This window comes from Falco punctatus (genome assembly GCF_963210335.1).
Source record: "Falco punctatus genome assembly, chromosome: 2".
NCBI lineage: Eukaryota > Metazoa > Chordata > Aves > Falconiformes > Falconidae > Falco > Falco punctatus.
Window position 1 is genome coordinate 12,168,392 of NC_137581.1, and position 12,960 is coordinate 12,181,351.

At 35.9% G+C, this 12,960-nt stretch overlaps 1 protein-coding gene across 4 annotated transcripts in view; it reads left to right on the forward strand.

The window, feature by feature from the left end:
* The window catches only part of CEP295 (centrosomal protein 295), a 57,361-nt gene that overhangs the window by 27,007 nt on the left and 17,394 nt on the right, over positions 1 to 12,960 (forward strand). For all 4 annotated transcript variants that reach the window (XM_080375603.1, XM_080375606.1, XM_080375605.1 and 1 more), the window contains exons 9-17: positions 43 to 234; positions 1,132 to 1,356; positions 2,588 to 2,694; positions 4,261 to 4,473; positions 5,272 to 5,369; positions 5,496 to 6,576; positions 7,222 to 7,393; positions 7,522 to 7,674; positions 9,201 to 9,422. In XM_080375603.1, coding sequence (XP_080231729.1) covers positions 43 to 234; positions 1,132 to 1,356; positions 2,588 to 2,694; positions 4,261 to 4,473; positions 5,272 to 5,369; positions 5,496 to 6,576; positions 7,222 to 7,393; positions 7,522 to 7,674; positions 9,201 to 9,422 — 2,463 coding nt within the window. The remainder of the gene's footprint in view (positions 1 to 42; positions 235 to 1,131; positions 1,357 to 2,587; positions 2,695 to 4,260; positions 4,474 to 5,271; positions 5,370 to 5,495; positions 6,577 to 7,221; positions 7,394 to 7,521; positions 7,675 to 9,200; positions 9,423 to 12,960) is intronic.

Sequence of the window (12,960 nt, forward strand, 5' to 3'; positions counted from 1 at the left end):
ATTTGAATTGGTCATTTTATGTAGTTGTTGTCTTTTAAACAGAAATGCAAGGAGACCTGATTTTGCAGTTTGAGCCACAACCTTTGCCAGCCCCTTCTGATAGATCTAAAGATAATGATCTTGATATCTCTTTGGAACAAGAATCTGCTTGTGACACTCAACCAGAATCTGCTTGTGATACTCGACAAGTACCGGCACAGATGATAGAAGAGGAGGTCCCTAGTCAATCAGGAAGTAAAGCTTTTAGACTTTACATTTAACTTAAACTTTCTGGTCTTATAGTGTATTTAGTGTAATATATCAAATAAGACATTTTAGTAAATACTCAAGTTAATTTAAGTCCTAAAATTCCTTAATCCCTGTGAAATATTTTAATATCAACTGGTTTATGATGTTTATCATGGATGATAATACTCTAATGGTTATGAATTTAAAAATGAAAACATGCTTCATTTCATTAGTATATTGAGAATAATTTTTAATTGTTGTAAGAGCTATAGCGTTTAGTAGCCATAATTAGTGTAAATTATTGGATAATGCTGTTATATGAACTCATATTTTTCATTTTGAGTTTGGAACTGTTTCAAAGTTAAAGCTTGACTCTGTATGAAAGTCTACTTATTGTGTGTCCTTTATGTTCAGGTTTGTGACTGAGTTCTGTATTGTAGAGCAGGCCGCAACAGTTGTGTATGTGGTACTCGTCACTTGTGGCATATACAGGATAATGTGATGCAAACAAGAAGGATATTAGTGAACATTTCTGCCACATCCCCTTGCTGGCACAATCCGTTTTTTGGTCTGTGATGCATTGTGTTGCCAGTGCTAATACAAAGGAGAGGGCAGAAACATACAGATGGGAAGGGTGATAGTACTGCTTATTTCTGCAGTGTTAGAGTCTAGTAGTCTGGTTGTGAAACACTACAACTAGCTATAGCCCTCCTCTTATAGCATGCAGACACAAATTACTGCTTTTGTCTTGCAGGTAAGAGAAAAATACTGTTAAGCTTTTAAAACTTGGTAATATACCTGAGCTATTTGTCCAAGTGTGTAAGCAATGAAAAAAACCAGGGGGTTTTGTGTTTACAATGTGAAGATATTCATTACCTCAAACTCTTTATATATTCTTTGTAGATGATGAAGAAGCAAGAACTTGCCAACTTCAATCAAAACTTGCCTTAAAGAAGTTGCTGAGCAAGATTAGAAGCCAAAAAGAGGAGTGGACATCAAAAAGTGAGAAAGAGATTCAAAGTGAAATTGAGACTATTGAATCAGGCACAATTGCTAGTGAAGAGAGACCGTTATGTGATTTAGAACGTAACTATGAGCAACAGAAAAATACCGTATGTGAAGCCAAAGGTATGTAATACATACTTGCATCATAATCTGTTGTATAGGAGCGAAAAGACTTGTAAGGGTAGACTGTACCAAAACTGTTTTCAGTGGTGGTGTTATGTCATGTTGCCAGAAGGTACAGTTCTCCTATCTTTGCCCACAGTGCGTTGTGGATTTGCTGAAATCCACAAATAAGAGTTTTTGTCTTGGGTCCAACTTGCCTGTTAAGATCTTGTGGAGAAAAGATGTCCAAAATACCTTTCTATCTTTTATATCACAGCCAAATTTTGTCACACTTGGTGTTGCCATGCTTTAATAGGTGCTTGCCTCCAGGCGTAGAATTCTCAGTGCAAAACTGGGCATTGAAGTTCTGTACCTGTTGAACTGGAAAAGCCATGTGCCTCAGATTCACAACCGGAAATACACAAGGCAACAGTGAGCTCATGTGTCTGAAATCATGGGCAGGCGTTTCTGCTTCCAGGGCACCATTTTGAAAAGACTCTTTGTAAAACTGGAATTTATAGCAATTAGGCGTTCTGTTTTGTTTGGTAGCCAAATCATTTTGGGGTTACTTGCCATTACTAACCTTTTTTTGGTTATGGTAGCGCTGAAGTTGGTTACCTTGTATGCTAAGTGGGATTTCTGAAGCATTGAAGTGATCAAGTTGCAGCTTTTTTGTGGTTTGTTTAGTTGTTTGTTTTTTTCTTTTTCCTTTTGCAGGATGCTTGTTTTTTTAAACAAGATTAAGCAGTTTAGTTCAGTTGTGTACATGCATACATCAGCATAATGCCTAGGGATTGGAGAGTGCAGCATGAGTGAAGACATGCCTTTGGGGAAAATGCACTGCTATTTGAAGCTGATAGTACAGGATGAAGACTTGCTTTTTGTGCAATAGCTAAATGTTAGGTCATTTGCCCAGAGAGTGCCAGTCTTAGACTCTTTGTTTCCAGAGGTTAATGTGTGACTTTCTGTTCCTCAGGATGGTCTTGCTGTTAGGCTACCAAGTAATCTGGGTAGAAGCAATCTTCAGTCCCATTGCAGCTGGACCATTACAACCATTCAAAAAAGACACATGATACAGAGTCATTAAAGGCTTAAATAATACAAAAACCTGATTTTCGAGCTTATGGAGCTAAGTTTCAAGGGCAACTTAGGCATTTTGTTTAGAGTGATTGGGAAACTGTAAAGCAAGATGTAAAGAAGATCTAAGGCTCTTTCTGACTGCAATTACCTTTACATAATGTGTATATTTTAGACTGTGTGAAAATGTTGGAAAATACAGTTGAAGCTGAAGATTCAATTCTAATCCATCCTCAAGAACAAGCAGCTAAAATTAGAATCGAAGAGGCGAGACAAAAGTGGGTAAGTTTGTGTACTTATTCCTATCTCAGGTATAGTGTAAAAAAGCAATAAAAAATTATTTAAAGCAGACTTTAAAATGCTTGAGGTTATACAGCAACTATAGACTCTCTTAACACACTTGTAACCATTAAACTTTTCCCATACTTAGCTTCTGTGTATTAACTTTTTAAAAATTACTAAGCCTTAGTTGGAATTTAGAATAGAGCAGAAAAACCTAGTTTCTTCACGCGCTATAGGCAAGGGATGCCACCCTATGATTAAATAGAATTCCAATTGTAGATGAATACCTTTTGCTTTAGGGAGAATGTAGTCAACAATACACAACTCTGCAAAAACTTTACTAACCCTGTGTAATAACATAGGAATGTCTGTGGGGCTGTGTTTAGGGTGACAGGAAAAGCTTACAGACCTTGAGGATTCTGGGTTTTGGTGGTTTAGTTCGGTTTGTTTATTTTAATTAAATAGGGAACAAATGCAGAAAGTCCTTTGTATGTACGGCAATGCTACATTTGTTAAATATAGAAAATAATAACTTGGTGTGTTATTTCATTATATGTATTTTGTATATGTTTCACTAAATTTTCATTTTTGTTGTATCCTTAGAGACCTACCAGCTATTATGTGGCAGTTTATCCATTTAAAAAAAAGAAGTTGAAATTTGGGTCTTAGTGCAGCCTTCAGAAATCTGGGAAACAAAAATTTGACAAAAAAGTATTGTTTTAGGGGACAAAAAAAAAAAGCAGCGCATGCTCTGTGAGAGTGTGGTTACTTTCTGTAATACTAATTTTCTCCCACTTTGCCCCTGCACAGGTGTATATATTGTGATGTTCACATTAACTGATCTCAGTTTTAGTTTTTTCTGGGGGTTGCTTTTCCTGACAATCCCTCCTGACATCCCTATTCAGACTGTCTCATTAAAGGCTGTTGTCCACTTCATGTTTGCCAGTACTTTGAAATTTTTCTTCACTCCCATTCTAAAAGTATATATGCTTTTGCTATACATGTAGCAAAGTGATTTGTAGCTGATAGGTGCATGGAAAAAGAATAAAAATAAACAAACCACTTCAGAGATTTATGGAGTGCTCTTAAAGTGGTTATATATTAGCTATTTCAGAAGTTTTGTAAGGTTTGAATTTGAATGTGTTGAGCTCGTGATGAAAAGCTGTATAAAATGCAAAGCAGATTTCTGAATTCAATTTAAGAAAACAACTTCTTCTGCAGTCTCTGGAAAATGTTACTGTATATAATGGTTGAATTCTGATTTTATGCATTCTGTTAATTTGAGAACAGGTAATAGTGTAATAGTAAATGGATTCAGGCACTATTAGAAATATTTAGCCAGTGAAACAAAATTATTTGTGTGAACTTTGAAACTGTTTTTTATTTTTAAAGGCCTGTTACAATTTGGAAATGCCTGTCACAAATGAGAATTTCTGCTGTAAGTCAGAACAAAGTTTTGTGTGTGATGGTGTGTATGAGGTGTCTTTGATTTTTTTTTTTTTTTTTTTTTTTTTTTTTTTTTGTCATTCAGTTCTGGAGATTCACCCTCATTTTTCTTCTCAATAGAACGAGCAAATAGAGCAACAGAAACGGGAACAGCTGGCCTTGCTTAAGCAAATTGAAGAAGAGAGAGCATGTTTGGAGGCTCATCTTCTGAAGATCCAAATGCAAACTTGTTTGGAGGAGGCTAAGAGAAAAAAAGAGGAGGAAGAGCAAGGTCAGCCGGTACAAAGCCACAGTTTTCCTTCTACAGATCAACAGAACAAAGTGGAGCATGAGGTGAAGAACTGCAGAAAATTGTGTTTAGTTTTTTAATTATCCTTATTATTGTAAAAATCAAGAACACCAATTTTAAATTGTATCAATCAAGAGAATCAATTTTTATTCCTTAGGCTATGAATCAGAAGTTTGTACATATAAAAACTTCCTTTTGTCTAATGTAGAAGCTTGTATCTCATGTGATGTCACTGGACTTTGAATATTGGATTGTCTTTGCATAGTCCCAGGGACAGCATGTCTGTTTAAAATACCTGTGAGTGAAATCTGATTGAAGTCATATGATTATGCATGTGCATGTATCCTTTTTAAAGAAGGAAAAAAAAAAAAATCTTGCGGGGGAGAAAAACCCCACCTCTACTTTTTTGTCTGTCTAAATCTAAAACAGGAATTTATTGAGGCTGTTGAAGGAAAATATTCTTTTTTTAAAATCTTGAATCATTTGCACAACCTTTGCTCTTCTGAGAATCTGAGTGCCTTGAAAATGCAACTCTGCTGGATCATTGCTCCCTGAGTCTGCTACTGTGGGTACATTTACCTCTTTGAGCTAAGCTGCTGTAAGCACCATTGACTTTGATGGTGTGTGCTCAACTTGCCAAAAGAGACTGTAACTGTAGGCCATCTGTTCCAGAAACTGCTTTAGCTCATTGCTTCAGGCTGAAATCTCACAAACTTCAAATGGTGGTATAGAGTGGCTTCTGTGAACTTAGGAGGAAGAACGTACAGCTTAAGGTTGTTGCTTTAATAGTTTTCTGTGAGTTACTTGTATATGTGCACTTAAAATTATCTTACTTTGATTAGACTGGAAACACTACTGTGTCAGAAACCAGGAGTCCCAGAGAAGACAGCCATTTACAGAGGATTCGTAATTATCAACAATGCCTTCTACAGCAAAATAGGTAAATTCCTTTATGAAATGGAAGTCTTAGTTGCCTGTTTCAAGATAATTTGCATTGCTTTGGTTATTGAACTTGATGTTTACCTTTGCACCACTCTGGAAACTTTCATGGTTTTGTTCTGTTCAGGCTGCACAAACAGACCATTGAAGAAGCTAGAAGGCAGCTACAGGAGTATCAGAATAAATTGAAGCAAAGATACTTGTCTACTTCTGCAACCCCTCTGAGCTCTGTGAAAACAAAATCAATTAATTTAAAGCCTGTCTCAGAACCACTTCTGCAGAGGCAAGGAGTGCAACTAACACAGCACCAGTCATCTGAAAAAGTTCACGCACAGAAGGATGCATGGTTGCCACCTGTGTTTTCGGGAACATTGTGTATTTCGGAAAAACCATCTTCGCAGAAACATGAAGAGCAAATGCACAACATTTGTCCTGGCAGACATGTGCAGTTTTTAGAAGCATCAAAATTGAAGCATGGAGATTTTCGCTTGCCATGTGGCTGTCCTTCACAGGAACAAGTAGGAGTGTTGGAAACCTCTAATAATCACGTCGGAGAACCATCTCAGTTCCACTTACCGTCAGGGTTAGTCATGAAGGATGTCACTGCAGTAAGAGTGCAACCAGAAGCACACGTACAACGAGTTAGATTTGTTTTGCCTGCAGAAGTCTCCTCTGATCCTTCAGAAGCAGTGTGCTTTAAAGAGTCATCTCAGATATCTAACCATCAAACAGAGACAGAAACTGGAGAAGAGCATCCACTTAAGACACCCCTCACGCCAGCAACAAAGGAATCTCATCTAGGTCAGGCAGCCTCAGCTGATTCCTTGGCGTATCAGCAGGGACCTGCAGACAGTGCCATCAAAACAAGCCTTGAAGACCCCCTTGATCTTTCTGAACCCATGACTTTATCTCATGAACAATCTAAAGCCCAGGGTGTTGATGAATTCTTGATACCAAAACCAGGAGATGCATCTTTGTTAAATTATGCTGGTATATTGAATTTGAGGGACAAAGTGTTGGCCTCATCAGAAAGCATACAAGCTCAGCAAAAGTATTTGAAAGAATTGCAAGAGCAGCTAGATGCACAAAGAGAAGCTCTTCTTTCTAGACAAAAAATACAAGAACAACTACTTTTACAGAAGCAAGATAAATTGAAGGAACAGATGCAGAGACAGCAAGAGGCTTTAAAAGAATTTCTGAACAAGCAGGTGAGCTTTATAAATGCTTTACATGGTGCATCATCTAGTAGGTGATCAAACTTAAGAGTGAATGCTACCAGTTAGCAAAGTATCCCACAGGGCGTTGATAGTATTAGGTGATTTACCGTAATGAAAATTTTAATTAGGATTTGCGATTTGTAATCGGTAGTTCTTTCCTGTAAGCCCCCAGAGTGCCATTTTGTTCAGTCTAACAGAACTAGCGTGAACTTCTGTGCTTGGTCTTCGAACATAATGCCTGTTGAAATAGTTATGTTTGAAATAACTGCAGGTATAGTCTTCAGCTCTAGAAATGCAGCTGTATGTGTAAAACAGCTCTTGTGTTAAAAATACATAAGCAGTACCTCAAAGGATATTGTAAGCATTTTGAATAGATCGTTTTTAAAAGTTTGTCTACCTGTTAGGAAATTGGTTTGGCAGCTGCGCTCTTGACTTGTAATTTTGCTTGTTTCTGGGTAACAGAAGAAAAATCCAAATTTATTTTTTAGTTTCTAAAGAAGTTCTTTTTGCCTTGCCCCTCCCTTTTTTTTTTTTTTAAACAAGCTATCTTAGAAAATTAACTGTTGCCTAAACTTGATAAATGAGTATAGATATAATCTTACATACAGTTGCTCTCCCCTCTCCCCACTTTCTCAGGTGAGACATATCTGTACAAATGAAGAAGTTACAGAGGCACGAAAGCCTGGCTGGATTAATAGGACTGACTTTGTTCAAGTCTCTGAAAACTACCAGCAAGAGAATTGTGGCAGGAATAAATTTTATGGAAGTGAAATGATTTCACAGTGCATCGGTCCAGCTGAGCAAACTGGTAAGGTTGTGTAGTATTTTTCATTAGAATTTTTCTCATTTTGCAGTTGAGATGGAGTTCTCTTCCATCTCCCCAAGTTAATTTGATTATATATATGTTATTTCAACATGTAAAACTTCGTATTACAGAACAGTCTGAAAAAGTTCTCTGTGGAGAACAGAAATGGAGATCTTCCAAACCACCTGTGGCAAAAGTGAAATTAGGACTTGATTTGGAGCAACATGAACTTAGTGTTATACCAGAGGCAGAGACACCGAAGAGTTGCAATTTATCTTTTGCAGGTAAAATAAATATATTTATGGATATAAAATACAATGCTGCCATTCCTAAGAAATACAGATTGGAGCAAATTAATCTTTCCTGAAGAGTCTTTGAGATGGTTGATAATAAAATACTAGCTGATGCTATTGCATTTTTTTAAGGTATAATCTATATACTAGCACACTGAGTCGTAGCTGAGAAAAGCTTATCCTGTTAATGTCTGTCTAGAGAAATATAATCAAAACACAATCTCAACAAGAAAACAAAATTCACTGTAATTTCATGACTTAAGTTCCCTGTTGGTTTTTCTGTTGGCCAGGTTTTGTGTTAATAGACAATTGTACAATAATTGTAAAGAGAACCATCAGAGTTCATGGGTAGTGTTTAAAGGCTTAGCTTTTGAGCATACTGAGAAAGTGAATGTGAAATCTTTTAAATAAGGAGCTAGTACCAGGTTTCTACAGAAACTTTTGACCATCTTTTTAGGGTTTTTTCAATCACAAAACACTAAAAAATTTCAGAGTGCAGCTACATAATGCAGTTATTTTCTAAGTGTGTTTGTTACAGTCTGCATGCAATACTTTGTAATTCTCTGTAAAGAACATTAACAGGTACAACAAACTTAATGTATTGTAAGTGTAAACATTTAATTTTTTTGTAGTCTCTTCATAGCTAAAATTTAATGCATATTTTACATAAGTTTTAATACTGTGCCTGTGTTTTTAAAAGAGATAAGCAGAACAATCTGAATAATCACAGGCCTGTCAGGCCAGCATTCGTCTTGAGCAAAATAATGAAACAGATTATATGGGACATTTTTTAATTAAAGTAGTTAATGCTAGTCAGCATCTGTTTATGCAGAATAATTCTCGTTGGACTAATTTGGTATTTTGATTAGAAAACAAGTTGATGAAGGCTTTGATTGAAGAATATACTTATATTCTCAGAAGCACTTGGCTTAGTGTTACACATCTTAATTTAAAAAAAGATTAACAATCAAAATACATACCATGTCATAAAAGTTTTTTGAGAGTAGGGAATGCTCATTTGTTGTGTAATCCCATTATGACCTACAGATGATTTATTCCTATATTTTCTAACCATTGGTCATGATAGGTAATTAAAAGTTGAACTTGAGTTTTTTATTGGATTGTGTGTCCAAAAAGGGTTGTTGTGTGGGGTGGGCTGGGGAGAAAAGAAAATCTTTAAGCCAGAGCAGAGAAATTGTATTGCCTCTGGATTTGAAAAAATTACTGACAGTTTTTTTGGTGGATTTGCAATGTGGAACAAATAATTTGAATTTTTTTGGAAGAAATACTTCAGTGGAGTTTGGAATTATTTTTTGAGAAGTCTATGACCTCTTTAAACCTGTATAATCCATAGACTGTGTAATGCAAAGGTCTGACGTGTAAATTTATTAAAATGCAGCACTGTACAAATTCAGCAGGTTAATTCTGTAGAATAGAACGTGCATCTTAATGCCTTTCATGAAGTGCAAAACACTGCATTCTTACACCTAAACTGATGACAAATGTTTTAAATTCAGATAAAACAGATTCTGTTGGTGGAGAGTCTTCTTCAGTTTTGACTGTTGGGGAGTTTGCACATGTGAAACATTACAGTCCTGCTTCTCATGAAGAAGGCACATCACCTTCGAGCATAACAAACGAGGAACGAGAATCTAACAGAAGTCCACCCCAAAGTAGGCAGTCAAGTAGATTACTAAATGAAGTGCTGATGATGACTGCTGAAAATTCCTGTGATTCAGGTGAGCAAATCCTTTTCCGTTGAGGAGTTATGGGAATACTATTCAGCACTGCAGATTTTACTATTAATTTGTAATTTGACCTGATTTGTTAAAGAACATGCAGTGTTATTTAAATACTGTTTGATTTGAAGTGTGGAGTGTTTCAGTAAGTGTGTGTATCAGAATGACTGAGTTTTTTGTTTGTTTTTTTTGTTTGGGTTTTTTTTTTTTTGTGATCCATTACCATTCTAGTAGCAAAAGCCCACACTACAGGAAACTTCATTGCTAGTCAACACTTTCTCATCCAAGGCATGTGCTTTGTATCTGTACCTTGTAGAATTGTCTGTAAAGAAACTTCTTTTGTGTTACCTGCTTGCCCTGCTGTTATCAACAGAATCCCGTGCTTGCATAGGGAGCAAACTGCTGCAGAAAGCCACAAGTGGGTCTTCCTTCCGAGGGAAGTACCTTCTGCCCAGACTGTGGGGTGTTCAGGTTTGCAGCTTCATCAGGTGGGAACCTGTTTTGACCAAACCGGTGGTGTGCCTGATTTAGTACCCAGTGATTCCTTGTATTGACGCAAAGGAAATTAAGGTTTAAAAAGAACTCTGGAGTGTTAACGTGCTAATGTAGATGTCCACTGAAAGATCAGTGTATATAAGAAATTGCTTAAAAATACAGTTGAGACAAAAAGTAGAAGGCTGTGTGTCATCCTTAGCTCAAAGAAACAACTTTGAAAGAATCAGCTGTTAGTTGTGACAAATAAAAACAGTGCAATAATGTAAGGATTACTTGAATTCTGATCTTTAATAAAAGTTCTTCACAGATGAACAGAAGAGAATCACACCTTTGAGGACAGTGTCCATACGTGACAAAGTCCAATTCCATAAATTAAACCAGGTTGTTTTGGTTATCAAAAAAAAAATTGATTTTGTTATAAAGTGGTTTGCAAATATGTCCAAATTAATTTTGTTACAAGGTTGTTGAAACCTACTCGGTGTTTTATGGGCAGCTTGACTGGCTTTATAAAAGGATAAAGGTGACTAGTCATAGGTAAACAAAGGAAGTGGGTTATTAAAATGCTTTTCAAGAGATTGGACTAACATGTGGATGTCAGGGATTTTATTTCCTACTGTTTTTTCCCTGCCTATACAAATTTAGCTTGTCTCTCCAGTCTTGGAATAACTTTAACTCAAAGGCTCCAGTATTTTCAATTGTAGTGCACTTGCTTCTCTTCAAATTTCCTGCATATTGAAATGGAATTTATTGTCACTGTAATTGAGAAATTCTATGCCTGACTTGCTGGGAACTGTTACACAAAGTTTGCAAAACATTGACAAAAGGAATCTGAAGCTTATTATAAGACGACAGCATTTCATGGTCCAGTACAGTTTTCAGTATCCATCTAAAATAAATAAATTGCTAGAGCTGCAGAGGAGTTTTCAGCAACTTTGCTGCCTTTTGCGTATGTCTTTATGAGTAGTACAGCTATACTCCTGGTTTTGCTAGAAATGTCACCACTGCCCCAAATCTTAAGATAATTTTTCATTTAGCTTCTTTTGAATGCCTCCTTTTCAATTCAATGAGGATTTACTAGGACTTAAAGTTTTGAATAAGTACATATAAGCTCATTTTCTTTCAACTGCTTCGTTTAATTCTCAGAATACTCTTTTTGAAACATACATATGTTTAAAATTATCACTGACTAATTTTTTCTTTTTAAAAAATATTTAAGGAAAAGACTTGTATTTTTCTGTCTTAAGTTGTAGAAGCATTTCTAGATCGGCCATTTCCAAATTAATATAAAATATCTTAGTGTAGTGTACTTTTACATTAGTGAGTATTATGTGTGAACAGTGCAGTGGTTTATGTAAGAGGGTTGGGAAACTTTATGTGAACATCTTTTTTTTTAAAAAAAAAAAAAAAAAAAAAAAGCAAAGCTTTCTGTGATTATGTATTTAAGAGGATTGTCCTCTTGAGCAGATGAAAAACCAAAACTGCCAACGGTACCTTTGTAATTTGGAGGCTGTGAAGCACTCTGACACTTTTGGTAACTAATGTAGTATCTTCATCAAGAAAATCTACAATTAAATATAAAGTTTCTGAAGGGGAAATGTAAGGTGCATTTTAAATTGTTACTTATGATAGTAGGTTTGATAATTTTTTATTTAATTTTTTTCTGAAAACTTTTTTGCTACTTGATTCTAACCAGAACATGTTTGCAGTTTTCCTGTGCTTTCGGAATATAATTGTATCTCTAAAGGTGAGACCAAATGAGTGCTTTGCATGTGTGATCTTTGACCACCTTCTTAGAAGTTATGTTCTTGGTGGTTTCTACCTTTTGATCAAATAAGGTAAACCTTTACAACTTATGAGTTGTACTCTTTCCAGGTTACAGAACACTAGGTGTGCACAAATCCTATTAATCACTGCTCACATGCTTTTTCAAAATAAAGCATTAAAGATAAAAAGGTAGAAGTTATACAGGTTCTTAGAAAGAAACTGGGTAAATCTGCGTGGGTACTTTACCAACAAAGATGAGTTTTCTTTGATATGAGATTTGTCTCTGGCTAACAGGCAATTACTGTTTGGGGGTTTTCTTGGTGTGTTTTTGGTGGTTTTTTTTATTATTATTTCTATAATTAGCTGTATATCTGTCTTCCAATTATTACAAGAAGAAAAACAACCCTCTCAAATTTAGAGGCAGGCATGTCTGAACATAAAATGGGTCTTAAAGACTGCTTCTGGTTAGGGGAGGATGAATCCCTGTGCTCAGTGTGGAGTGGTTACAAGCTGGCTGGCAGCCAGAGAGAACAGGTAACTGTTAAAAGTGATGTTGTAGTAAGTGCCACGAGTGAGGCTGAGATTTGGATTACTCTCTACCTTGCCACTGATGTATGACAAGATGAGCTAGGAACTTTGAACACTCGTCATTTTTTTTTTTCCTTCCCAATCCAATTTGGTTAAAATGACCTAATGCAATGCAAGTTGTTAATATGGAATTGGAGGGTAACCCTGCAGATGAGACAGGCAGTTTGATGTCATAAACCTGATCACCTTAGGAAGTCAGCCTGAGAATAGAGACTAGATTTGATACATACATCTGCTTCACAGTTCTCCTTCATTACATATCAATAGCCTTGTGTCTCTTTATTCATTGTAATATTTAATGGGTCCCCTTGAGCAGTGTTCCAAATGTGATTATCTTCATGTTTTGCCACCCTATACAGAGGTATTATTCCAAGCATGATTATTTTTTGTGTGATCTAAGCTAACCTAAGTTTTCAATTTATTTTTAGTAATCCCAAATATTTGTCCGTAACTCATTATTGTAACAGATCATCTTGTCCATCATGAATTTGGCAAACCAGCATGGAGTACAATTTTTTTGTTTGTTTGTTTTGTTTTGTCTACATGATTGGATTTGGACTGTTTTTATCTTATCTTCACTGAGTGCTTTGTTGTTCAGTCTTTTGTCTTTCAAATTGCACCCCAAAATAATTGCTGCTATTTTATTGCAGCTTCTGTTGGGGGACTAAAAAAAAGCATTCTGGATATTACA